A 25,803-nucleotide genomic window follows, 5' to 3' on the forward strand; every position below is an offset into this window, starting at 1 on the left:
TATGTGCAAACCCCACTACCACCGTAGCCACTATTTAACAACGCTTGACATCACAAAATTCAAAATAGGAAATTTAGGGTTAATAAGTCTTTACCCCCCCCCCCCCCCCCCCCGTAATGTAGGTCATTTCTGGTTTTTCCCCATTTAATTTTTTTTTTTTGATTTACCCTCCTGTAATTTTTTTTTTGTTTTGATTTACCCCCCAATAGGCCAAACAAAAACGAAAATTTCTTGAAAAAAAAATAAAATTGGTTTTTGTTTGGCCTGTTAGGGGGTAAATCAAAACAAATTTTTTTACAGGGGTAAATCAAAAAAATAATTTTACAGTGGGAAAAACCGGAAAAGACCTATATTACATGGGGGTAAAAACCTATAAACCCGCAAATTAATTCACCCAGCCTAGGGGCGGATGCATGTTGGAGCTATGTGGGACTATAGCTCCACATGCTTTTCCCTATTTTTTTTATTTTTAGTAAGATAAAACACATATAGCACACACGCACAGTAGCAACTGCAAGTGTTGAACATGTTTTTTCAGCTATGAAAGTTGTGAAGAATAACCTATGTAATAAAATGAGTAATCAGTGGTTAAGAGATGCTCTATTAACAATTAGCAATCATTTTATCTCATTTTCAACAAATGGATATGAGATGATTTTCATTGTAATGTATTGTATCAAACAATGAGGTAATAATATTTGTCGATTAAAAAAAATTGTTTGTATTATTATTTATTTGAAATCTTAGCTCCACATGTACCTAAAGTCTGGATCCGCCCCTGACCCAACCACACAAATCCTTATGCATCAGGTACTTTCTGTTGACAAGATTCGATCATACTTTTTCTGTTGAAACAAGATTTGATCATACTTTTCAGCATTTTAGTAGCAGATATGACATCTACAAGCCAATTCGAAAAGCGAACAAAATCAACAGCATAATCTGAATTCATAAAATGAAATAAACTGAATCAGAAACTATGTTGAAGATATTACAAGAATTCGATAATTTCAAACTAAACGTAAACATAAAATCTAAATTACATTTTTGAGCAATCCTTTTGAACTTTTGAATTAACATATCATATATCAAAATCTAGAATGTCATTCTAGAATTCCATGATTTCACTCTACAAATAAACATAAAATCTAAATTAAATTTTTTGAGCAATTCTTTTGAACTTCTGACTTAACATGTCAACTTTCTTCTTCTCCCTTAGGTGGACTTTCTTCTCCCTCAGAAATTTAAATTCAACTCACCCATCGATATACGCTAATTCGTTTTTTCTTAGCACATGCATATTCCACGTAGCATGCCTTTGAAGTTATCATCTGAAAGTTATTACTCAAACATTTGCGACTTGCTCTGAATGCTTCCCAAACAGATTTAAGCTTTTCAAAAGACTGATAAACTAGCTAGTGAACCTTAAATCTTTGTGTAGGATCAGTGAGGAACTTAAGCACTTTCTCAGCTGATAGAGGAATCCAAATAGTGGCAGGACCAGCAACAACCAAGCCAGTTGGCTTGCTTTCACTAGTGTTTTTCTCAATAGAGACCATACCAGAATCCATTGTTGTGTAACACTTGTGGATTACATTTCAAGGCTAATGGAACCCTTGAAAACTATCTCCCAAAGAAAGCGCAGCAAAATCTATCAATGGTTGTGGAAACCACCTGCCAAAGAAATAAAAATGAAAGCATCTTAGTAATCCAAAAAAAAAAAATTTAAAACATCAATGTGAGACCTAGGTGATTGTATCAGTAAGGCAAATATCAAGAGACAATAATGTGATTGTATCGGTATTTTTCAACATTTAATTAGCAGATATAGCCAATTTGAAAAGCAAAACAAGATCAACATCATAATCTATACATGATACTTCTATACATGATCAATATCAATATCAATAAAGATAATTCTATACATTAATCAGTAACCATGTAAAACATAATTCTATACATGATCAAAATCAATATCCATAAAAATCAAAGTCTTGAATGTCATTACTAAAATTTAATGAACTTCTTACCTAAGATCCCATCCTGTCCTAATTTCTTGCTTTTTAATCAAAGAAATCACACTCGATGTTGAAATAGACAAAAATAGAATGATGTCACCAATGAACAATCAAAAAAGGACATCGTATATGATGATAAAAAATTAAAATCATTAACAAGGACCATCATCAGGTCACAATGAAGCAGCAACAAATTGTTACATATGAGAAATTAAAATTAGAACACGGAAATAATAAGTTGATTTTGCATAAATCAAAATGAATAGATGAAAAAAAGTGGAATCAAATCCAATGCAAACCTGTGTGTAGTTAAACCAAATCAGTAATAAGTTGAGTTAGGGATAACGGCAGATAATAGTGTGAGTTGATGTAAAGAACAAGCTGGGTCTGCGGCTAGGGTTCAGAAACACTTGTGTGGACAAGGACCAAGAATTTTGGATTTGGTCACACACACATGTTTTTTCCTTCTCTCTCTTCTCTTCTCTCTTCTCCATTTTCTCTCTCTCTTCTCTCTTCTCCCTCTTCTCTTTTTTCTCTTTGTGTGACCAAAGACCACTTGTGTGGACCAGGACCACACAAGATTTTCTCCATTTCCAAGCCCTATCTATCTAATATATATCAATTTGCAACTTTTCATTTTGGACCAAAAACCCCCAGTTTTTCTTTTAAAGTGATGGGCAATTATGTAATTTAAAATATAATATTTGTGATGGGTAAATTTGTAATTAAAAGTTCAATATTTATAATTAGATATTTTGTTATTCATGTCTGTCTCTCGGTGGTCTATTTTGCGCTTTGTAATTCTGGTATATCTTCATCTAGTCTCTCTCTAAACCATGTGCCACCCTCGTTGATCTAGTTTTTCTCTTTTCAATAGCCACATTTATGTTTTCTGAAATATGGTTTCGAGTTTTCTTGATATGCATAAAGATATAGTGTCTCTTCCTGCTTGTGATTTTCGTAAGTGTGGGAAATCTTGAAAATAGTAAAATTAAAATGGTAAGATCGAGTGTCAACTCGAGGACCGCGTTATACTGTCAAATAATATTTACATTTTAATTGAAGAAAAAGTTACTTGATTTGTTGGATAACAATTATGAAAATTAAGCAAATTAAGATTCATTTGAACTTTATAATAATAAATGGTCAGAGATGAGATTCACTAGATGACTATCATAAGTTGTCAAATTAACTATGTCTATTGAATCCCTTTATCTAATTACTACCGATTTCTCTAAAATAATATTCCCCCTATACCTTAGTAACATAATCATTAATTCTAAAATAACTCATGATTCCTTAGTGAATTCAACATTAAATTAAGCATGAAAGTACAAGAATTCTGAATTGGTTTCAATGGTTTGCATCTATTCGTATACTATAAAGGCAATAATTGCTTATCTCAAAGTGTTCATAAACTCAACTTCTATTTTACAATAAGAACTATAACTCATTTTAAACAAGCCCAATCGTTAAAATCATTAAGCATGGAGATAAGAAAAATAATTTCAATAAATTTCATCGATAATCAAATATCAAATCGCATATAACAAAAAATTTCATCTAGTTCTTCTCATTCCCAACAACCGGGGATTTAGTTACTCATGATAAATATACAAGAGATAGAGATTAAATAAGAATTAATTATGAGAAAAATCCATGAACGATTCTTGAGAAAGCTCCTTCAATGATGTTAAGGATAGCCTCCTAACTGTTTTTCTGCTTTGGTCACGAGTTTTTAAACTAAAATATGATCAAAAGTTGCCTCCAATATGATAAATAAACAAAAAATTATTTATAAAGTAGCATGCCCGACACGGGTTGCTGCGCTGCTTTTGGGGCGCCTTGCACCCAGTTACAGAGAGCTAGCGCTTCAGAGTTGTGATTCTAGCGCCTAGCTCCATAAAATGTGTCTTTTTCACCCATTTATGTTCTGAATTTGGATTAAATATCTTTATGAAAGTTTTAGATATTGATGCTCACTTTCCTTTGACTCTATTTGGACATCTACAACACGATATATCATCAGATTAGTACACATGGGTTATGTGTTGTTCTGCTTTCACGAAAAAAATGTGATTGATACTTTGTAAACAAAAAAGTATGATTGATACTAAGCCGTTGGGAACTATAATATTTGCCAACTACTTTTAAGATTGGGGTATAAAACTACAACAGCAAATTGTATTGTTGACGTAAACAACTTGTTACAAAGACTTTAATTGTTGACAAAAATACATTTTCCTAACAATTATAGTCATTGTGTTATGTCAAATAAGACAACAATAATTGTTGTTGTAAAAACATTAGTCAGGATAGAGACATTAAATAGTGTTTCAAAACTTTTTGCAATAGCACTTATACCAACGACATGCAACGACATTTTTTCGCTACAAAAAAATACATTTCGCAGCAACTTTATGAAATACATACCGGTAGGTCGAACCAATTGATTTTGTTGAGGGAAAATAGCTTATTGCTTTTCATTATTAATCAAAGACAAAATACAAAGAGGTACATCATTAAAGACATGGGGACCAGCTAAGAACAAGGCCTCTCTAGCTAGAGTATGAGCGACCTCATTCGCTTGTCTCCGACTAAACTCCACCTTAGAGTTTTCGAAATTATCATTACAACATCTTCTACATTCGTCGACTATAACTCCAAACTCGGAAACATCGTTGCTGCCCTTGTTAAAATAATCAACAACTTTCTTTGCATCCATTTCAAAATCCACATTTGAAAGTTGTAACTCATGTACCCAATGAATTGCTTGTAGCAGGCCCAACGCTTCCCCTAACTCCGGTGTGCATATAGAATTAGTCCATAACGTCTTTGCCTTAATGAAATTTCCAGCAGAATCCCGAATGCATAAACCAACACCAACGCGGTTTAGATGTTCCTAAAATGCGGCATCTATGTTACACTTGAGCCTCCCATGTTGCGGTTTTGCCCACTGCCCAACTGAAGACAGCACTCGCGACCCTCCTGCAGTCTGCAGACTGTTGGCAACATTCTGGTCTGCTATAACACCTGCTACACCCGCAGTCATTTTCCTATTATTAGCTTCTCTCCAATCATCCAGTACCTATCTTGCTCGAGCTGTAATAGTCTGAGTTGTCTCTGAAGTATTCTGCCAAATTCTTAAGTTCCGAGTCTTCCATAAACTCCATAAATTCATGGCAACCTGTTCAGCTTTTTCCTTTGGCAACTCTTGTAATAGCGCAAAGATAATTTCAGCCGCTGTATTATTATTGTGCATCACTGAATTCACTTTGTCTACTAAAGAGCAATTCAACCAAACATTTCTCGCTTTTGGACAATCGAACAGCACATGAGTCACATCCTCAGAGCTCTCTTCACACATAGCACACGTAGAAGGACAGTTCACCCCCTTATCCAACAGTCGTGCAGTGTCGGTAAACACTCGCGACAAATTCGCCATAACATATTTCTCACCTTTGGAGGAACCTTCAATTTCCAAATACTAGACCAACTATCAGGCCGGTGTAAAAATGAATTATCTGCAATAACTTCCATACACAGCCAATAGGCACTTCTGACAGAATAATGACCACTTTTCTCTAAATTCCATATTAACTGATCTTCCGGCACTTGACTAAACAGGGGCGTTTTGAGAATATCTTGAACCACCGCATCATCAAAATAATAAGAAATCAATTGATGATTCCAAGTATTGCTCTCCTGATCAATAAGAGAATGAATTTTGGCTTGTTGGATCACTTCGCTTGACTGACTCAAACCTGGGATTCGCCCTCCATTATGCATCTAAGGAGCCTCAAAAATTGGAATGTTCATACCATTACCTATTTTCCATCTAGCACCATCTCGAATAATCCTCTTTGAACTAAAGATACTACGCCACACAACGCTTGGATTATGGCCAATTTTAGCACCAAGAAAATCAGACCGAGGGAAATAACGAGCTTTAAATAATTTTGTCACCAAACAGTCAGTGTGGGTTTGAAACTTCCAACCCTGTTTACCTAGCATAGCCAAATTAAAAGCTGTTAAGTCTTAAAACCCCATTCCTCCATGTTTTTTATGCACAGTGAGTTTATCCCACGCTAGCCAATGAATGCCTCTTGCATTATTACCTCCATTTCCCCACCAAAACGCATTCAAAATTTTCTCAATAGAATCAATAAGAGTAGAGGGCAGCAAGAAAAGACACATGACATATGAGGGTATAGATTGCAAGATAGACTTGATCATAACCTCTCTTCCAGCCTTAGACAGACATTTGCTGCTCCAAGAGCTTAATTTTTGCCAGACTCTATCCTTAATGAAACTGAAAGTTGCTTGCTTATTTCGTCCTATCATAAAGGGTAAGCCAAAGTATTTACCTGTTCCTAGCACCGCCTGAACCCCAAGAATAGAAGTAAGCGTATGCTGAATACTTCCATCCACATTTCTGCTATAATATATTTCAGATTTAGGTAGACTGACTGCTTGTCCCGAAGCCGCCTCATAGGTTGACAGAATGCTTTTCATTTTGTGCGCTTCCTCCTCCGTGGCCCTGAAAAACAGAAAACAATCATCGGCAAACAAAAAATGAGATATGATAGGTGCATTCCGACATATTTTAGCTCCATGCAATTCACCACTAGCTTCAGCTTGTCTAATAAGAGCGGACAACCCCTCAGCACATAATATAAACAAATACGGTGACAAAGGGTCCCCTTGACGGAGACCCCTTCCTGGGATTATAGGGCCAACAGACTTCTGATTCACTAACACCGAGTAATCAACTGACTCTATGCACATCATAATCCACTTCACCCATTGTTCACAAAAGCCGATCTTAAGCATTACTTCTTTTAGATACGTCCAATCAATTCGGTCATATGTTTTGCTAATATCCAATTTTAGAGCCACATCTCCTTTCTTACCAGAGGTTTTCAACTTCATATAATGGACCACCTCAATAGCCACCATCACATTATCCAAAATAGACCTCCCTGGAACAAATGCAGATTGATTGTTAGAGATGCATTTGTGAAGAACTACCTTTTGTCTATTTGCAAGCACCTTAGATAGCACTTTGTACAAGACATTGCAAAGTGATATTGGTCTCCGATCCTTCATTGTCCGCTGCTCGGAGCCTTTTGGAATGAGTGCAATATTAGTTGCATTTAACGAAGCCAGCAATTGACCGTTTGCTAACCAAGTCACACAGTCTTTAAAAATATCCGGACTGCAAATTCTCCAAAAATGTTGATAGAATCCTGGATTGAATTCATCTGGTCCTGGGCATTTGTCCGATTTCATTGAGAACTTCGCTTCCTTAAACTCCTCCATCTGAAAAGGCGACGTGAGCTGAATGTTGTCTTCTGTCGTTACCACTTGCTTTAGTGCATCCAAAATCGGTGTTCTCACGCTATCTTTAGCTAAAAACAATTCTTGAAAATAATTCTTAGCCACTTCAGCCATACCAGCTTCATCTGTAACTCTCATACCATCCTCTAAATCCAGAAAAGGAATTTTATTCACCTTTTTTCTTGCCGTAGCGGACGCATGTAAGAACTTGGTATTAAGATCACCTTCCTTATACCAATGGACCTTCGCTCTTTGCCTCCAATATAAATCTTCCTGCACTAGCAAATGTGTCATGCGTCGCTGCAATCCTTCATAAACATTAACATCACTCGACCCCCGAAATCTAACAAGATCTCGTCTACACTCTTCAATATCAACTTTCAGCTTATTACAATGAGATTTACTCCAATGCTTTAGCTCATCAGCGCACATCTCCAATTTATAAACTATATCACCTTCATTGGTTTGCTGCCAACAAGAGTGAACTACATCACCTAAGCTTGGTTCGACTCTCCATGGATTCTCAAAGCGGAAATTTTTCGGAGCATAGCCAATGAAATAACACAATAAATCAATAGAAACTAGAGAATAGTGGTGAATATTATTAAGTAGATAGAATAAAGAAAATAGTTACAGGTTCCAGAGCAAAGCTCCTCAGCAAAGTCTCTTGATGCCGGTCCTAAAAGAGTACTAACAAATAATCTGATTGCTTACCTAGAACTCCCTCTACAGACTTATTTATATAGAATACTACCAAGGAGATATATCCGGAGAACGTCTTTACTAAGAAGATATCTTCATAGAATATCTCTATTGTATATTACTAATAAAATATTGCTACTAAAAAGATATTTCGAGAGAATATCTTCATAGAATATATTTATTATATATTACTAATAATCTTATTACTTAGACACCCTACTAATTTCTTAAATACCTTCTTACCCCAAATCCAATATCCTATCATTACCGACCGCTAGAAAAATAACCTTGTCCTCAAAGTTGGAAACAGTTTCTATCGTCCATCTTGTTGTCGGGAGAGCCTTCAATTTGCTTGAGAAAAAAAGTAGGAACCAGTTTTTTCCGGACACTAAAGCTGGACAGCAACCATAACAACCGAAACAGTAGATTTTAGGAGAATTTCCCACCAGAGTCTATAAGCAACCACAACCATAACAACCATGTGTTTCCCTCGGTCCCATGGTATGGCCAAAAGTGATGAATGCCATGAAATCATTTTCACAATGGTTAAAGCAAATAACTCCTCTCGACAAGCATTGACACTCCATTCCTCACTAAATCCTTCCACAGTGTGCTTTAAAAGCCCAAGAACATACCAAAGATCATATGCAAATGAAGTATCGGGTGCACACCGAGTTATCACATATCCACTTCCAAAAATATGTTCCTTCTTAGTGCCACACTGTAGGAAACATACAACAATAATTTTCTTTTTTAACTCAATGGCAGCAATGATCTTTATTTGAGCTATAATCTCCTCGTCTGCTAGTTTAGCCTTGGATTGAACAAGTTGCAAATCATCAAAGAGATGGAACACTAATATTAATATTTTCAGAAAAACAATAGCTACCACACCAACCAAGATGTCAAGGAGAAACACTTGATCCCAATGCAAAGCCTTGAAGCTTAATAACGGCCTAAGCATTATAATAGTGCTCCTAAAATAGTCACCATGTAAAATATAAGAATTAACCATGGAAAGCCACTCAAAATACTTCACCAACAATTCAACAGTTATGAGTATAGTCCTTGATTTTGATCTTGAATTTTCGGTCATTGTCCAATGTCCGGCGGTTTCAGCAAAGGTGGTGGTGTGTATTGATGATGCACCACCAGAGTCATGTAGATTTTCTCTTCCAATTTCAGCAAGGTTGGACATCTCAATACAAGCTTCCTTGGTACTTCGTTCATAGTCTTCTCTAACAGTGACCTTAGGGCGGTCACAGAACCTAATACGCACCAAGGAAGAACCGCCTCAAATATAGGATCTGGCTCAAACGAAATCATCTTCGGTGGAGCGGATATCGGTAGCTCTGGCGAAGGTTGTAGCTCTTCCCCTAGATCCAAAATGTTGGTTGATTTCATCACTTGTTTCTTCTACTTTACCGCTTCTTCCTTTGTTGGTGTCACCTCTGTTCACAACTCTGTTTTCTGATGGTTCGTTGTTGCATCTGTTACCGGCAACTTGCTCCAACCAGAACTGAGATTCCCAACGGAAACATGCCCCAACTGCTTTGCCAACTCTGTCCTCAGAATTTGACGAAATTCTGATGCAAACCATTTGACAGATTCCTCCAGTCTGTCCATCCTCGCTTCTATCGCATCGATTCTTTCCTCAGTTTCTCCATCCAACACTTCTTTTTCCTACGTCATTTTGAATGGATGAATGCTGGCTCCTAATTATCCGGTTGGTCGGACCAATTGATAGAGCAAAGCCAATGAAATAACAGAATAAATCAATAGAAACGAGAGAATAGTGCTGAATATTATTAAGTAGATGAAATAAAGAAAAGAGTTACAAGTTCCAAAGCAAAGCTCCTCAGCAAAGTCTCTTGCTGGCGCCCCTAAAAGGGTACTAACAAATAATCTGATTGCTTGCCTAGAACTCCCTCTACAGACTTATTTATATAGAATACTACCAAGGAGATATATCCGGAGAACATCTTTACTAAGAAGATATCTTCATATATAGAATATCTCTATTGTATATTACTAATAAAATATTGCTACTAAAAAAAATATTTCGAGAGAATAATAATCTTATTACTTAGACACCCTAAAATATCCTATCATTTATATATTACTAATAATCTTATTACTTAGACACCCTACTAATTACTTAAATACCTTGTTACCCCAAATCCAATATCCTATCACATTCCAATGAAGAATAATGCTCCAACACATTGCAATGAAGTCCCTATAAAGTTCAAACCAGACTTTGCAAGATGGCAGCAACTTGTTAGAATTAAGATATGGACTTGATTAACAATCAAAAATTTTAATCCACATTCCAAATTAGAAGTTAGAACAGTGGCATGGATTTTGGTACATGTGTAAAAAAAATGCATGCAGGGAATATAGGCAATCCAATTAAAGTTCATTTTATGTGACTGTCAACCATTTGAACAACCAACGCATATCATTAAAGGTGCTGAAAAGATCTTGTCTGGCAGCAAGGAAGTATTACATTTATTCAATGTATTGCCAATTTGGGAAAACTGGAAAAGGTTGGGTTCGGTTTACAATATAGATTCACAGAGTAAGATGAACTTGCACTTGCACTTTTTCTGCTAATTACTAAGTTGATATAAAACTTAAAAATATTTAAAGGGTTCCATTCAAATGTATGCGAGGTATGTTACCTGTTCAGCGCGACAAGATGAAGATAGGGAGGAGGAGCAGAGGCTGGCAAAGCGGCAGAAGCAGGCGCAACAGAGGAGGAGGCAGGCATGGAGAATTGCGAACGGTAGCTGGTGTTCTTCGTGCCCTTTTCAGATTCTTCAACCTACTTAGTAACTGCCAATAACAAACTCTTATTAGATGTATAAATGAACCTTGACAATGATAAATTTTATTTATAAGATATATTAATTCACTAAACACACAAGACACAATATAACCGATACAAAGATACAAATAATGAGCCATTATTAAATATTTCAAACCGTATGTAATGGAGGTAAACATTGTTCTTTATATGATCGAATTAAGTAACTATTCTATCTTTTTCCAATATGTCACTGATTAGTGGCCTAGCAAAGTTAATATAAAAAAGTTCAATTAATTAGGAAACATTCAACCACACCAATTAATTTACGAAAATAATATAATTCAGTGATCATAGGTGTCGTGTCCGTGTCGGACACCGACGTCAGGTATCACCATCACTATTCTCATTGGGTCTGCTACATATATGTACTTGGAATTCATAAATTTATTCCTTCTATGTCATTATCTCGGTTGACGGTGATCAGAACTTTGATGAATAAATGTGTCATATATTATATATGCACAATACGGTGTGTGTCTGTCACACTCGTACATAAATGTAATTCATGAGCGACTTCATTTGCTTGCCTTCTAACAAACTCTACCTAAGAGTTTCTATAAAGAGAACTATGAAGGTGTTTATATTGTCGAATAATTTGACCAAACTCAGACATAAATGTGATTCATGAACCAGTTGCAGAGCCGATAAAAGACCGAGAGCTTCGCCAATATCCACATCTTAAATTGGAGTAAAACATTTGGTTTTAGGAAGCATGAATTGACCTTGATCATCCCGGATACAAATCCCAATAACAATCTTATTCAAATTGATTGAAAAAGAGGCACCGATATTACACTTATACTTGCCGGCAACCGGTTTTTTCAACTTTAATTTTGTCCCTGCATCAGAAAACATAGCAATAGCATCAGCTGGGACTGCATCGGCTGCAAGAAACTATCCCATTTGTGACAGCAAATGCAGACCGTGCTGCTGGGTGACAGGTGCAGCAGCTCAGCTGCTACCAATTATCTAATCGAACCTTTGCTTGATCAATTGCTTGATAACTCGTATCCAAAATGTTGTTCCACAATTTATTGTTATTTTGGTTCCAAAGTCTCCAAATCAAACAACAAAACAATGCAATCTTCATCAAAGGTATCACACATAACACAGTTTTCCGAGCATGTCGAAAAAAAAGATTTGCCACATCGCTACTATCACTAATTAATACATAAACTAAATTTGGATAAAAGTTTTGCCGACTCCAGACGATATTACTACCTGACCAATGTGACAAAAGGAGTATGCAATCTTCATCAAAGGTATCACACATAACAGTTACATGGACTGTTTACGGCAAGATCACGCAACGGGCAAACATTTACGACATATCTGCCAAGATTTTTGACTTTAGCTGGTGCCCGTAACTTTCAAATGAGAATCCATCGACCATAAACTCTAAGATGAGTTTGATCAATTAGTTCATCAATACAGTCTCGATGAGCACGTCTAAGTTCTAACCGTATATCCTCCAGTCACCAAATACACTTATCATCCGTGACAACTGAAAACAACAATTCCTTTATTTTTATTTTTTTAATACCATCGGTGTATGTTGTATATGGTTACATAGGTTTTTAGTTTTATGGAATGGAGATGCAAGTTGTTGGTTTTAAATTTCTGGTGGGGTCATAGTGGAATATAGTTGCTGAAATATTCATAGAATCCAATTCAAGTATATCATTAGCAGCAGTTATGCAAAGCATTTGTAAGGAGCAACCTATATATTTGTACAAATTTTAATCCGATGGAGAGTTCTGATAAAATCCTAGCCCTCTAAAAAACTATAGAATAACTAAAACTATTTAAACTAGACATAATATATGATATGTGTGATCAAATATCATTGTAGAAAACGAAAACTGTCTCCTATGTATCCACTGAACATTTCAATTTTGGTTTTCAATATAAAACTCTAATCCATGACACACATGACTCCTATCCTTCAAATCATGCAATTTCACCATTGAGTTCATACTATCTAAAAACAAGTCGTACACTGTAAATCTTAAACTTGATTAATAGTACAATATTGAGCTGCATTGGCTGAACTCTGTAATCACATGTATATCGTGTGTTATGTGTTCGCTTTCCTTTCGTATCTTTTTATCTTTGAACCAGATTGATGTCCTAACACTAATTAAATTCTCTATTAGTTAAAATTAAGCAAAAAAGGTCATAAAACCATTGTAGAATACTTAAGAATTAAAAAACAAAGGGAAAGAAACAGACGGAGCGCGAGAGGGATTACGATAAGGATTTCCAATAAGGATCTTGATGGATTCTTTTAACAAATATTTTATGCCTTCTCACTCAACATAATATTTCTTATTTTAAATGAGTCATTTGATTTTCAAAATCTGTAAAAGATGTTTGGAGTATGAGATTACTTAGAAAAACGTAATCTACTACCGATTGTCGTTTGAAGGAATCTTGAGTACTTGGTTTACATTTTGCATCTTGTCAGTATTTGCATGATAACTCTAAAATTCCATAACAATGATTCAGTTAATAAATAATGAAAGCACAAAATAAGATGTACAGAAGTTCAAACTGATATACTCAAAAACTCCCAGAATATGTTGTCTCAACACAAAATAGAAAACATATGCATAATATAATTAAAATAGAAACCAACACAATCAAAATGTGTCGTAGAAAGATTTATCTTACACTAAAGAGAACTTAAACCTTAACTTGATAATAAAATGATAAATCATAGCAGCTATGCTCATAAGTCTTGAGAGCGAAAACGTTAAGCGTAGGCAACAAATACCTAATTCTTTATTCCTCTGATTGGAATAATATTTTTCTTGTAAATTACTGTTTGAGGAGAACATAATCTTTCAATGTTAACACCAATGTTCTCAATTACTCCAGTAGTTAAATCAAGACAAGCAAGTTCACCATCATCTTTTCTCAAAAATATATCAACCTTCTTCCCTGCTCCAATAGGACGGTCGATGCCGGACATAGGTCCAACATCGAAAAGCTTAGTCCATGATTCATTGACACCGGGTTCTCCTAAAACTGATATTGATATGTGGAAAGAATAAGTTATGATCATAGCAACAAAACCATTTAACACTGTCAAGTGTCTATCGAACCATTTTAAACTGTGCGAATCAAAGGGAAAGAGAGTGGTAACAGGAACCTCATTGACCAGGTCAAAAGACACCACATATGTTTCAATTGGTCGACAATATGTTTTTCCCCACCAATGGCAAACCCCATTTAAGTACACCATAGAACCTTCCGAAGTCATATAACGTGCTCGCATATCAACATAAAGTTTCTTCCAACAGTTGCTTCGTAGACTATATATATCCCAATGGGGGGCGGGTGGTGCCACTGGAATCCAATCATCTTCAATATAACCAACATGCAGAAGGACCTTATAATCATCTCTAACGCGGTCATAACCAAATCCATGAATATTAAAAAGAGGTTCATGTTCATATATCGGAGCCTTATTTTCGGGAATAATTTTTAATTCCTCGGTAGCTGGATTCCACAAGACAGTAGTTGACGTATCGTGAGCATCATAGATGCAAAGAGTACTATTAATACTTGAACCTAAAATACACGGATAATAGCAACCTTTTTTGTCAAAAGGATGTGGCCACTTCATTTGAACTTTGTTCTCAAATCTCTCACCAGAAAGCAAATACAACTTCCATTCATAGTTTAGAAGGAGACTTGCTTCGTCATACAATGAATGATATTTGAAAACAATATTTTTGTAAAACATGTTCATAAAATAAGGGTTCTCAAATAAAAGAGTCCAAGACTTGCCTAAACAAGTAAACCGATTCAAAGATTTCAAAGGTAGTTTTGAAAAAATAGAGAAGACGATATCTTCAGGAACATGGTTACTAACCTTTTTATTAGAGTATAGTGACAAGGTAACTTGGAGTACAAGCAATCTTGATAACTTGGAGAGCAAGTAATCTAGTAGAAAGTTAGTTAGGGAGTTAGTTACTCCAAATCACTATAAATAAGCTACACCTATGTACTATTTCACATCTTTTATTCATTTGCATCTTTGTGATGACTCCTAGAGAGAACTATACAATCTATCTCTCTATTGCATTTGATCTAGAACCATGGAATCCTCTAATTCATAACATGGTATCAGAGCGCTATGGAGATAGCGAATTTGATCCAGTTTCTGATGAAGAAGAAGATTCCGATGGTGATGAAGAAGATCTTGAAGCTTCCGCATCAGCAACCTTATGTTCTTCAGCTTCACAAGTTTCCATCGTTTTCGGTAGTTTCGGTGAATCGGTTTCTCCTCCTCCTCCTTCACCATGGATCGCACCAGTCGTTGATGGATTCACCATCAAGATCGGTGACATCCCTTGTTTTCTGGAAGATTCTTGTGGCATCGATCATGAATCTGTGTTTGATGTTTCGGATGAAAACCAGAAGATTCAAGATCGTGATTCAGAGTTAGCTGTTTCTGCCGAATCCAAGAATTCGAACAATCGCGAATCTGAGTTCACAGTTTCTGTAGCCGTTGCCAAGAACTCGAAGCATCTCATCATCAATACGGTTTTCTCATGCTCTGGACCTGTTTACGGCGTTTGCTGCTTCGTCGGAAAACAGGAACCAATCGCTTCTGCAGATAACAACAAGAATCAGTTTCAGTTCTTCAATCTACATGACGAATTCATTGTTGATTTTGATCCCGGTGGAAGCTCTTCGATTTTGCTGTTTCACGTTTACAAGGTCCTACGTCACACTTCTTTTCGGTTACGGTGGATGCCTTGGGATAGAGGAAGAAAACACTTTGCGTTCTTGACTTCACCAGCATCAACGAAGATAACAAATTTCAGGTTTAAAGCTTTTCTTTTCTGAACGAAGATAACAAATTTCACTTCAATTGAGAGAATCGTGCGTTTGGCGATGTGTTTTGTGTTTGGCGAAGAATGTTTCAGTGGCATCTGTTTGCAGAAGCATTATTCGATTAAGTCTGTTGGCATAATCACTTTTTCGATGCAACATATCAAAGAAATAAGCACGCATGTTTCTCAGTTATCCTTCTTCATTTCAATTCCAGACACGGTTTGGGAAAAGCTATTTTGGTTCAGTTACTTTTTCAGATTCAATTAAGATGCAAGTTTGGAAAGAAAGTGATGTTGAATTTGTGTTTGGATCGCTACATCTGCACAAGCGTTTGGCAAGAATCAATTTCCAGAATCATTTTTTTTTTAGCAGAAGCAACATAAAAGCGCTTTTGGGATTTGTTGTTCATGGTTTAGCTACTTGATTCAATGAGTTGTTTTCTGCATAATCACTTTTTGTGCAAGCTGGTTGCAACTTTTAGGAAGAAAGAAGAAGAAAGTAGCTTTGTGAAGAGAATCACGTTTTTGAGGACTCAGAAAATCATCATGCCTTGCTTTGGCAATCTCTTCTCTCAATTGATCAAGTGCTTCATCAGAATCTTACTGGGCCTCAATCTGGGCCTTCTCTGTTTTCATTTCATTTTTTGTCATTTACTAGTTTTAACCCCCATTTTACTTGTATAATCATTGTACTTTCCTTGTATTTCAAACTCAAAATTGGTGAATTTTCCCATTTTGAGTTTGAGGGGGACTATTAGAGTATAGTGACAAGGTAACTTGGAGTACAAGCAATCTAGATAACTTGGAGAGCAAGTAATCTAGTAGAAAGTTAGTTAGGGAGTTAGTTACTCCAAATCACTATAAATAAGCTACACCTATGTACTATTTCACATCTTTTATTCATTTGCATCTTTGTGATGACTCCTAGAGAGAACTATACAATCTATCTCTCCATTGCATTTGATCTAGAACCATGGAATCCTCTAATTCATAACACTTTTGGTTTGTTGGAGCCATAGGTTTCTTAATATGAAGGCAGATTACTTTGGAAAAATCAGATGCAAGATTGATGCGGTAAAAGAGTCGTATTTATATCCGTATGTTATTGCGTTTTAATATACTTATTTCCCAGGAAAATGTTAACCTAATCTTTTCTACTTGTCAAAAAAAAAAAAACCTAATCTTTTCTATAAACAACAAAAAATTTCTGAATTCTCTCAAAACTTTACTGAATTGAAATATTCATAAAATCAAGGAAATATCAACAATTTTTTTATTTAATTTTTTTTAAGAGAACGATTTTTTATTTTAAACTAGCGTCTAATGTGTATAAATTATGAACAATATTTTTCTTGGAATTTTGATTAAAATCATTTTAATTTTCATTCAAATGTCAGGAATAGATAATAAATAGTTTTCCTTCAAAAAAAAAGATAATTATTTTAATATTTTTTTATCAGTAGCTGCATTTGACATACGATGTTTTGGGGTGTCAGCATAGCTGAGATATCAACTGTCAAAATTAATGTGTGTCTAAAATAAGTTATTAAGTGTGCTAAAATTAACCATTGAAGGTACACATTTAACAATAGTCTAACTTGTTAGAGATACTTATAGCATATAAAAAGAGGAATGATGTATTTCTAGCATACAAAGGAGTTCTTGTATATATGATTCCTCTAAAAAGTCTAACACTAAATTTATATCATGTATTATTGTTGTTATGAGTTTATCATTGGAGAATTTTCCATCCAAAAGTTTAAAATTTAATTAATTGCGTGTTGATATACTTTTACTTTTTTGGTGTTATTATTCTTAGGTGCTAAAATTTCAGTCTAATTCGCAGGTACTATTGTTCTCTACTTCGCAGGTATTTTATTTTGTTTTGGTGTCAAAGAAGTATTTGATTTATTTTCAGGGTTGCCTAAAAAAACATTTATTTGGTAGTGAAAAGCGAGAAAAAAAAAACGAAATGAAGACCTAATAAAATCACAACAATGAGCTAAAATAATTTATGATGTATTATGTAAGGGACCCTTTTCTCATATTATGCTTAAGGCCTGTAAAACTCTAGGAACGGTCCTGTGAACGTAGTATGGTGAAGATAAATCATGTGTTGGATCTTGAACTCCATTGTTAACATTTCCGTTGTTTCGCACCATTGAATGAACAAACAAAGAAAGATGTAGAAAAACTAGGAAGAAGGTGATGAAGGTTCAAGAATCAACAAAGGATAAAAGTAATGAAATCACAAAAAATAAAAAACGAGAATTCTGATGAATCAAACTTGAATCGAAGGAGAAGAAGGAACGAAAGATGCGGAATCTTCAAAGAAAAATAGAGAAGAAATGAAGCTTGAAGAACAGGCATCCATGACGGAATGGAAGCGTAATTGAATCGTAACAACCTTCTTAATAGAAGGAACTGATACCATATTAATAAAGTGAAAACTGAACTGTGAGAGAGAAAATGGAAAGCATAATGGAGAGAATTTTCATTAATTTCACAATTAAGTTTGTTAAAATGGTGAAGGACTTATTTATAAGCAACTATAAGACTAGCCTAGTTATCATGGACTACTACACTCTATCATAGCTCTTTCTAACTGTCATAACAGATTCTTTGCTTATGTGGCAAGTTAGTTAGAGCTATGTGAGGTTACTTGTTCCTGAAACAATCTTTCTTTTTCTTCCATTCTTAACAATTATATTTGCATAGTTGAGGGTAACCACACAAAAAAAACTAGTTATAAACTAGTTTATAACGGATAAGTCAATTGATTGAATTTGTAGTGTTAAATAAAATTATTGGTTGAAAGAGCTTATAAATATGAAATGACAAAAAAAGATAAGATATGTTTAATTAATATTTAATACTTTTCAACTAAGATGACATGGGTAAAATGGAGAAAGAATATATTTAAGTTATAAACTAATTGAATTAGCTTATCAAAATAAGTTATAAGCTCGTGAAAAAAAAAAAATATTACCAGATTAGTCTTTTTTTTTGTCACATAAGCTTACATGTTATAAGCTCTAAGCTTAAAATATGTCATTGCCAAATTGAGCATGAATTGGAAAAGGTGTAATGGTTGGAGTAAATTGATGGTTTAATTTCTTTTTTTCCAACCAAAATCATCATTTTTGCTGAAATCAATACAAGAAATCATTCGATAGTGTTTTAATGTTGCTAGAAAAATAAAATTGTGATAATATATCAAATAAGAATCAATTAGTTATGTGATTTGCATCTAAGCCCCTTTTCACAAACAAGATAATAATATATACATATAAAGTTGTATTAACCCTTCTCAATTTCATCAACAAAGCAAGTTATAAAAAGAGAAATGCTAACTAGCGTCCTCAGTGCACTGGTGAAGTAAACAAATATAGTAGCATTATATTGAAACTTATGTAATCAATTCCTCAAAAGTGTAAAAAGTGTTATTTTCAACTTAAAACTTTTTTTTTTTACTTCCTTAACCAGTGCCCTCAGTTAGCATGACCCTTATAGAAAATTAGCAATTGTTAATACTAAAAATCAAGTACATGGAAAGACTAGCAGAAATGATCTTATATTTCTCTTTGAAGTGTCTTCCAGGTGAAAGCCTGAAAGATGTATCAATGCACATTAAAATTTCCGAAGTACCAATTTCTGATAATTAGAAAACAACTCACTTTTATTTTTTAAGAAGGAAACTAGCATTTATCTCATACATCATGGTGCTGTTTTTTGTGCAAATACAAAGACTATAACAGCAACATCAACAACAAAAACAACCCTTCTGTTGATGATTTCATTGACTCACTTTGCAAGTTGAACCTAACAGAAACCCGAGCTTGTCAAATCCTTGCCAGTTCCAAATCTTAATGAAGAAAACAGAAGATTCAACAATATTTCTGCAACACAATGAGAAAACTAGACGCTCCTTCAACACCTGGTAGATCCCTTTTCAGCTTCAGTTCTTCTGTTGTTGGAAGAAACTTTCACATAAAGAGTTTTCTTTCGAAATGGTATTGATGCTGAAAAATGGCTCTTGAGCACTTCTTGTCATGACTCACCTGCTCATAACAAGACTTTGAAATTTATATCTTCAGAATCCTCAAAACATTGGAACCAGACAATTTGATGACAGCTTTAAGCAGAATATGGAAGATTTTTCAGAGAAATCTACTAGACCATGAGAGATACCTCAAGAACCAGACAATGGGATTGGTTTATTCAGAATCCTTAAACATTGGAATCAGACAATGTCATAATAGCTTTAAGCAGAATATGGAAAAAAAATTCAGAGAAATCAAGGGTCATAGAGGAAAAAGTGTTATCAAAAGTTGTGTAAAACAAAACCAGCGGCTACTACATGCTGCTTTCTGATTATTTGAGGTGCGAGTGAGTTATAGAAGAGAGTGAGTAAACATAGGTTTCTAGTTCTACAGCTTTATATAGTGGCAGTATCAACACATATTGCAATGAGGTCCCTATAATTTCCAAACAAAAATTTGTTAGATTTACCAAACCATAAAAAAAAATCCGTTGTTCAGTAGCAACAAAAAGTAGTATAACCTAAAAGGTTATGTAACATATTAAATTATTAATTAAAGATGTAGTAAACACTAGCATAAATACAGAAGCAAAATTGGACCCACCACCCCATACAAGAAAATTCATTTCAATGATAGAAGCAAAGCAGATAGCAGCAACTTGTAAGAATTAAGATTAGGACTTGTTTAACAATCAAAAATTTTAATCCACATTCCAAATTAGAAGTTAGAACAGTAGCAAGGATTTTGATCCATGTGTAAAAAAATGCATGCAGGGAATATAAGCAATCCAATTAATGTTTCATTTTTATGTGACAGTTCATCATTTGGACAACCAACACAAATCATTAAAGGTGCTGAAAAGAATGTACACATAGAATTTAATATTTTTCCAAGCATAAAGGATCTCCAAGTAGGAAAGAATTCTTGTATGAAATCAAGACCTTGTCCAGCAGCAAAGGAAATATTAGATTTGTTAGATTTCTTCAATGCATTGCCTCGTTTGGGAAAACTGAGAAAGTTTGGGTTTCGTTTGCAATATACAGTCAGAGTAAGATGAACTAGCACTCTTTCTGCTAATGACTAAGTTGATATAAAGTAATACTTCAACACCACATTTTAAACTCAACAAAGGGGTTCCATTCAAATGTATGTGAGGTATGTTACCTGTTCAGTGTGATGAGATAAAGATACGGAGGAGGAGCATGAGCCGGCAAAGCATCAGAAGCAGGCACAGGAGAAGTGGAGGCAGGCGCGGTGAACAATTTAGACATCGAAGAGAACAAAAATAGAGTGCACTCATCCAGAAAAACACGAGTTAAATTTTCAAGCAACACAAGCACTGCAGTGTTTTTGATATCACTCGCTTAAAACCTTAATGCTCTTGATATTCAAGAAACTAATGAAATCAAAGCAAGCGTACAGAAACTGCAAAGCTGGCAATAATATTAGGTCCCTTTGCTATCTCGATAGATTGTTGTACCATGTCCATCTGTCCAACAAGCCATAGAAAAAGGAAACGATACTAATCAAAATAGATTGTTTTGATTCACCAAACGATTGGACAACACAAAACAAATGTAAGCACTGGAATGAACAAGAAGACATAAAAAATCGTTCATGCAATAGAAACTCACCACAACACACTTGACACCAAATTCTGAACCTAGAGCTTCAAACTGTTCGGCAATTTGATAAGAAAGCTCCCTATACTAAGAAATAGGTTAGAACAGAAGAAACATACTAGTTAAAAGATATGATTCAGTGATAATTGTGACGCTCCAGACTGATTTCAGGACCGCCGACGGACCCCACAAACCAAGCACGCTTTGTCCTCACTCGCACACTTTCTGTCGGGAACTGCCGTGAAGGTCTACTCCAAGTCAAGCACGCTTAACTATGAAGTTCTTATATGTTGAGCTACCGAAAAGAATAAGAATTCCATAGTTAAGCGTGCCTGATAATGTGGTAGTGAGGATTATGTTGGTTTGTGGGGTGGTTCGGCAATCCTGATAGCAGTCTCGACGTTACAAATTAATCCGATAAAATTGAATTGTATGAATATAAAATCTATGATCAAGTATCAAAGTATCAAACCTTGTGGGAGAGATTACACAAGCAAAGAACCCGCGTCGTGGTGCATCTAAGAAGGCATGCAATATAGGAAGAGCAAAAGCTCCAGTTTTACCAGAACCAGTTTGGGAAACTAATCACTACACATATAGATGAAGCCGACTAAAGGTAAGGATGTATCTCATAGTATCTAGAACTTGACTTGAAATGGAATAGTTGCAGTAACTCTTATGATCATGAGGAAATGAAAGTTGGCATATCAACCATAGCTACCATATCATCACACAGGGCCCGAACACATCAAAAGTAAAATAGATAACAGTTAACAAGTATAGTTCCAAAGTAACCATATTGAACCAAGCATACTTTCAAGTAATCCAAATTGAAATTAAAGCATCATCTGAAACTCTGTAAAACATTTTCAAAAGACCTTATAGAACGGTCATTTTATTACTCAAAGAACATGACCAAACCTTTGTTTAAGTCATCAAATTGAGCTGATTACAACATAAACTAAATCTATCTATCTGCTCTAAGAAAAGTATTCTGCTAATTAAAATCGCGGAATTTTACTCTTATGTTTAAGCTTTAGGATTTGAGGTTTGAACATCAGATAGACCAGTCAAAACATCCTTAACAAACTTAATCAAAGAACAAAGACCCCCTAAGAAATTATGATCAATAGCACCTTTAGCATCAACCACGTGAGCAAAATCAACAAGCTTAACAACAGCACGTGCACTCTTCTTCTCATCCTCCTTTTCATCTTTCTCATAAACCACAAGAACAGAACATGAACAAAAATGAAAAATAGTCTGAACTTCAAACCATTTCTTAAGCTCCAATAATTCCTCCAAAACAGGAACAAAAACCCTAGACCCAAAAACACAATCAGGTTCATCAACATTACCGTCCGAAGAAACAAATTTCCTCAACACCAACATCACATCATCAACAGATAGATCCATAAGAAACTTTTTATGAGGCTGCCATAATTGATTAGTGGGACCCACTGACCTCAAACCGGAGATTCTAAACCCTAATTTGATAGTAGAAGATTCTCGATCTTTCTGGAGGCATTTCCGGATGTAATCTTCAGAGGACTGTGGGTGCCATGTTCGTGAACCGATCTTGATGTCGACGACAGCGGGGTTGGTGTAATTGCTGACGATGTCTTCTAAGACAAGGTGGGGGTGTAGACCGGATCCATCGGAGGCATCGATGGTTTGAGTGCCGTGAAAAGAAGGGAAGAATTTTAGAATGTTGGAGGGAATGCGTGGATCGGAACAGAGGGAAGTGTAGAAAGCAAGTTCATTGGAACCTCGTTCGTCGTCTTGAAGAGGTTTGTAGAACTTTCCAGAATCGTCTATTAGAGGACCTAGGATTCCGTTTTTTGCTTGGTGACCTGCAACTTGGTGCTCCGGGATTTTCAGCTTCACCATTTTGCTACTGAAGCTGTATCCATTAAACACAAATAACAACAAAAATTGTCAATGTCCGCAACAAAATCCTTACCACATTCTGATAGAGAGCATAATAGAACTACATTAAAGATTTTTAGGTATCCAGGCCAGCAACAAAATCCTTACCACCATCATCAAGTTCTTAGTCTGCAACATGCATGATTACGTAGAAATGAAAACCAATAACATTGTCTCCAATTTAGTCCTTAAACTGTATAAATCCAATAAGTAGTCTCTAAAGTATATAAAAATTTGTCAATTACTCCCTAACAACTTAATAAAAGCGACTAAATTGAAGAAAGAGTGATAGTTTAGAGACTAAATCGACCGTTTATTCGAAAACCAATAGTATCTTCCATCTAATCCTAAAGAATAAAAGGCTATCTAAGAAGCATATGCTTACATTTCAATTTCATGCAAAGGGTGACGCTCAAAGCTTTAAAACATGACTCAATGAAATTCAAATGTGAATTCACAAACCAGATTCACATAACAGCAACAAAATCCCCATCGGCAACATTGCTCAGATTACTTACAATGTTCAGATTTCCCAATTTTGAAGAAATCAAAAAAAAAAAAAAAAAAAAAAAAAAGAGAGAGAAGAAAAACTGAAAGAGAGGATATTGATTTGTGTTTTTGAATTACCTTGATGTTCGGTGATCAGCAGATTGAGGCGAATCGGGAAGGGTTGGTTGGTGGTGGGCGGAGGATATTTGAACAAGAGAGAGAGAGAAGGAACGATGGTGTGATTATGATTATGATCACATGTGATGGGAGTGTAATGTAATGTAAACTCTATAAGGTAGATTTTCACTTTCTTATCACATTATATCCTTGTATCATATGATTCTGTTGCAGACAGGGGTTTTTTTTTTTTTTTAAAGAAAAAGGGGATTTTTGACAAACCACAGAATAATTACTATATTAGTTCAGATCAAATTAGTCTTAGACTGACCTATAAAGAAGACTTACATTTTCCTTAAAGTTATATTTTGTCAACTTTACCCTTGAGTTAATTATCTAATCCATTTTGTATAAATAAAGTGGTTACTTTTTATTATGTGTCACAAAGGGATTTTGATAATTTTGTCTAAAGTCATGATTTACTAACAATTGCAAAGCTTATTTATACATAAATTTAATACACAGACTCCCAAATATTTACTTTATTCTTAGAGAAAGTGATTACTAATGATTTGAAAAACTTATTTATAGATAATTGTGGTCCTTCTATTCGATAACAACCAAACATGTTAGAATCAATTTTACATGTTCATAATCAATTCTGGTTCTTTTAAAAGTGGAACCAAACATACACTTAATACGACATATATTCCTTATTATATGAACATGTATAAAAAAATAAGTATCCTTTCAATAAAAAATATATGAAAAATGAGTAATCATATTTCTACAACCATACTGTCAAAAAAAAAAATTCTACAACCATTTTATGATATTTTTTGACCAATTTTCTTATTGAACAAAAACAATAGAGAAGAAAAGAGAAAATACAACGATTTTTTTTTTTTTTGGCTAAGAGAAAATACAAAGATGAGAGGGAAAGTTGTGTCAAAATAATTTTACAAATATCATGATAGCCACATTCATCCACATACTCGCACTAGCCACATTCATCCATATGCTGTCCTTTTTGTTTGGTAGCTGCTTCTTATAGACAAACTTTTTTCACCGACTGTGATTCATCCATATTCATCTTTGATGGTTTCAGTTCCATTTCCATTTAAGTGTTGCTTAAGTCCCCTCAAAAATAAAATTTTGTTTAAGAACAATATACTTATATAAGTTCACTTGTGAATAAGAGTAACCATAGGATTGTAATAGAAAAGCATGATTGATTTTGTACCAATGATGCTAGCTTCACAATTGATTATGAGGAAACCACAATGCAACCAAACAACTCTACATACACATATAACACTAAAAATCACACTAAATTATACACCATCTTTATTAGGAAACTTGAGAAATGAATGAAGAGTGTAATTCTCATTTATAAACAAGTGATTACAGCAAGTATATATAGACAAAATGTCTGTGTACATTAAGCTATCATGTGCTATAGTGTAGCTAATTACTCTAAGACTAGTTGCTTAGGCTGCAAGTAATGATAGTCAACTAACAATGTTGACTTCTGTATCTTCATTATTTCAAATTTTCAATAATCTTTTTTCTTATACGCCGCTTCGCGCAAATTTACAGGTTCAGCACAAAGAAATACTCTTTTATCACCCACTTCACATCAAAGGTGTGTCCAGTGTCCGACACTATCATATGTAATTATATTTAATTATTTTTATTTTTCAAATTAATATTACTAGTTGGGCGTGTCAGTGTTAATGGAGTGTATGCTATCTGAGGGCTTCATATCCTTTTACCCTTAAACAATTTTTACTTATAGTTATACCCTAGTACTATTAGTCAGCC

At 34.8% G+C, this 25,803-nt stretch overlaps 2 protein-coding genes across 3 annotated transcripts; both read right to left on the reverse strand.

The window, feature by feature from the left end:
* Positions 1-13,491: 13,491 nt before the first annotated feature.
* On the reverse strand, positions 13,492-14,975 carry LOC146898359 (F-box/kelch-repeat protein At3g06240-like). The gene is made up of 2 exons (XM_085736546.1): positions 14,957-14,975; positions 13,492-14,883 (listed from the first exon to the last, which is right to left on the reverse strand). The coding sequence occupies exons 1-2, from the start codon at positions 14,973-14,975 to the stop codon at positions 13,709-13,711; spliced, it is 1,194 nt and encodes a 397-aa protein (XP_085592672.1). The 3' UTR covers positions 13,492-13,708.
* Positions 14,976-22,310: 7,335 nt separating this feature from the next.
* Positions 22,311-24,126, reverse strand: LOC146898360 (inositol polyphosphate multikinase beta-like). Of its 2 annotated transcripts, none has more exons than XM_085737933.1 (2): positions 24,001-24,126; positions 22,311-23,347 (listed from the first exon to the last, which is right to left on the reverse strand). In XM_085737933.1, exon 2 carries the CDS (start codon positions 23,332-23,334, stop codon positions 22,474-22,476), a length of 861 nt encoding a protein of 286 aa, XP_085594059.1. In that variant the 5' UTR covers positions 23,335-23,347; positions 24,001-24,126; the 3' UTR covers positions 22,311-22,473. The 2 variants fall into 2 exon arrangements, with proteins under 2 accessions (XP_085594059.1, XP_085594061.1); XM_085737935.1 differs by lacking the exon at positions 24,001-24,126 and adding an exon at positions 23,482-23,601.
* Positions 24,127-25,803: the final 1,677 nt, after the last annotated feature.

The sequence above is a fragment of the Medicago sativa genome, chromosome 8, assembly GCF_051527215.1.
Source record: "Medicago sativa cultivar Bolivia chromosome 8, Bolivia_mono, whole genome shotgun sequence".
Lineage (NCBI taxonomy): Eukaryota > Viridiplantae > Streptophyta > Magnoliopsida > Fabales > Fabaceae > Medicago > Medicago sativa.

Coding starts and splice junctions, on each gene's coding strand:
- LOC146898360 (XM_085737933.1), bottom strand. CDS start 23,334: ATGGTGAAGCTGAAAATCCCGGAGCACCAAGTTGCAGGTCACCAAGCA.